General features: G+C 50.8%; 1 protein-coding gene across 1 annotated transcript; it reads left to right on the plus strand.

The window, feature by feature from the left end:
- The first annotated feature begins 1,317 nt into the window (after window positions 1-1,317).
- LOC125391968 (large ribosomal subunit protein eL37-like) lies at window positions 1,318-1,635 on the plus strand. Its single transcript, XM_085687440.2, has one exon. It carries the CDS (start codon window positions 1,318-1,320, stop codon window positions 1,609-1,611), a length of 294 nt encoding a protein of 97 aa, XP_085543566.1. The 3' UTR covers window positions 1,612-1,635.
- Window positions 1,636-2,146: the final 511 nt, after the last annotated feature.

Raw genomic sequence — 2,146 nt, forward strand, 5'->3', positions numbered from 1 at the left:
CCACCCCAGCTCAGGGACTGCTAGGGGAGGGCTATGACTGCTGGGGGAGGGCTATGACTGTTGGGGGAGGAGCTATGACTGCTGGGGGAGGGGCTATGACTGCTGGGGGAGGACTATGACTGCTGGGGGAGAGGCTCGACTGCTGGGGGAGGGCTAGGACTGCTGGGGGAGGAGCTATGGCTGCTGGGGGAGGAGCTATGGCTGCTGGGGGAGGAGCTATGACTGCTGGGGGAGGGGCTAGGACTGCTGGGGGAGGAGCTATGGCTGCTGGGGGAGGAGCTATGACTGCTGGGGGAGGGGCTAGGACTGCTGGGGGAGGAGCTATGGCTGCTGGGGGAGGAGCTATGACTGCTGGGAAGGAGCTATGGCTGCTGGGGGAGGGGCTATGACTGCTGGGGGAGGGACTATGACTGCTGGGGGAGGGGCTATGACTTTTGGGGGAGGACTATGACTGCTGGTGGAGGGCTTGGACTACTGGTGGAGGGCTAGGACTGCTGGGGGAGGGCTAGGACTGCTGGGGGAGTGGCTAAGACTGCTGGGGGAGGGCTCGGACTGCTGGGGGAGGCCTAGGACTACTGGGGGAGGGCTAGGACTGCTGGGGGGAGTGGCTAAGACTGCTGGGGGAGGGACTAAGGCTGTTGGGGAGGGGCTAGGACTGCTGGGAGAGGGGCTGTGACTCCTGGGGAGGGCTAGGACTGCTGGGGGAGGATTATTTGTCTTTGTGGAGGTGACTACTGGTGAGCTGTCCCTGCCTGAGCAGATACTCTGACACTCTCATGCATATGGGCAGCAGTAGGTGGACTGTAGGTTATTAAAAATGAGAGAACATGAACTTGAGGAGAACATGTAATGGATAGTGATCCTACAGGAGTTAGATGGGGGAAAAATAGTTCTGATCAAAACACTTTGTGTATTACTGGGCATGGTGGCACGTACCTTTCATTCCAGCATGCAGGAGGCAGAAGTAGGTAGATATCTGTGAGTTCTAGACAAGCTTGGTCTACAAAGCGATTTCCCGGACTAAAAAGAGAGATTTTGTCTCAAAACAACAACAAAATATTTGTACATATATTAAATTTTCAAAAACATCAATAAAAATACTATTTTAATGGGGCCCTGAGATGGGCCTGTGGGTAAAGTGCTTGTCACACAACATGAAGACCAGAACACAGATTCCCAGCACCCAAAGTATGTCAGCTCAGGGTTTGGGAGGTAGAGATGGGATTCCATAAGCAAGGTGACCAGCTAGATTAGCTGAATCAGCAAGCTCTGACTTAAAATATAAAGTAGGGCTTTGGCCTCGGCGGCAGAAGCAAGATGATGAAAGGAACGCCATCCTTCAGAAAGCGTCGCAACAAGACGCACACATTGTGCCGCTGCTGTGGCTCTAAGGCCTACCACCTTCAGAAGTCTACCTGTGGCAAATGCGGCTACACTGCCAAGTGCAAGAGAAAGTATAACTGGAGTGCCAAGGCTAAGAGACGAAACACTACCGGGACCGGGCGGGTGAGGCACCTAAAAATTGTCTACCAAAGATTCAGACATGGATTCCGTGAAGGGACAACCCCTAAACCCAAGAGGGCAGCTGTTGTAGCAACCAGTTCATCTTGAGGATTTCAATCTGTCATAAAATAAATGTTCTGGTTTCCAAAATGAAACATATATATGGTAGGAAACAATCAAGGAAGACCCTGGATGTCAACCTCTGTTCTACATGTAAACACATGCACTCATATGCATACACACACACGTGAACATGCATTTATTCATGCACACCACACTCACAACATATATATGCAAAAAACAATTGTGCATCTGCACACACAGACTTGTACAGGAATATTCAGAACAGTTGTGTTCATAAATATCCGACACAGGAACAGGAGAATAGACCAGCAAGTGTGGGTCACCTACTCTGACAGCTATGAGCTTCAGAGGTGACAAGGAGCGCCTATCTCACAGGGCAAAAAGAATGAATCTGAATAATGCCACATTGCTCAAATAAGTCAGAGACTGAAGACCTGACTACCTTTAGCTGAAGTCTTGGGACGACAAAACTGACTTTTGGGGGTAGAGACCACATGAAGAGTACTTCTGGGACCAAGGATACTGCCAATAAAAAAGGCACAAAGGAGTTTCCCAGAGT

The sequence above is a fragment of the Myodes glareolus genome, chromosome 5 (assembly GCF_982192425.1).
Source record: "Myodes glareolus chromosome 5, mMyoGla1.1, whole genome shotgun sequence".
NCBI classification, from domain to species: Eukaryota; Metazoa; Chordata; class Mammalia; order Rodentia; family Cricetidae; genus Myodes; species Myodes glareolus.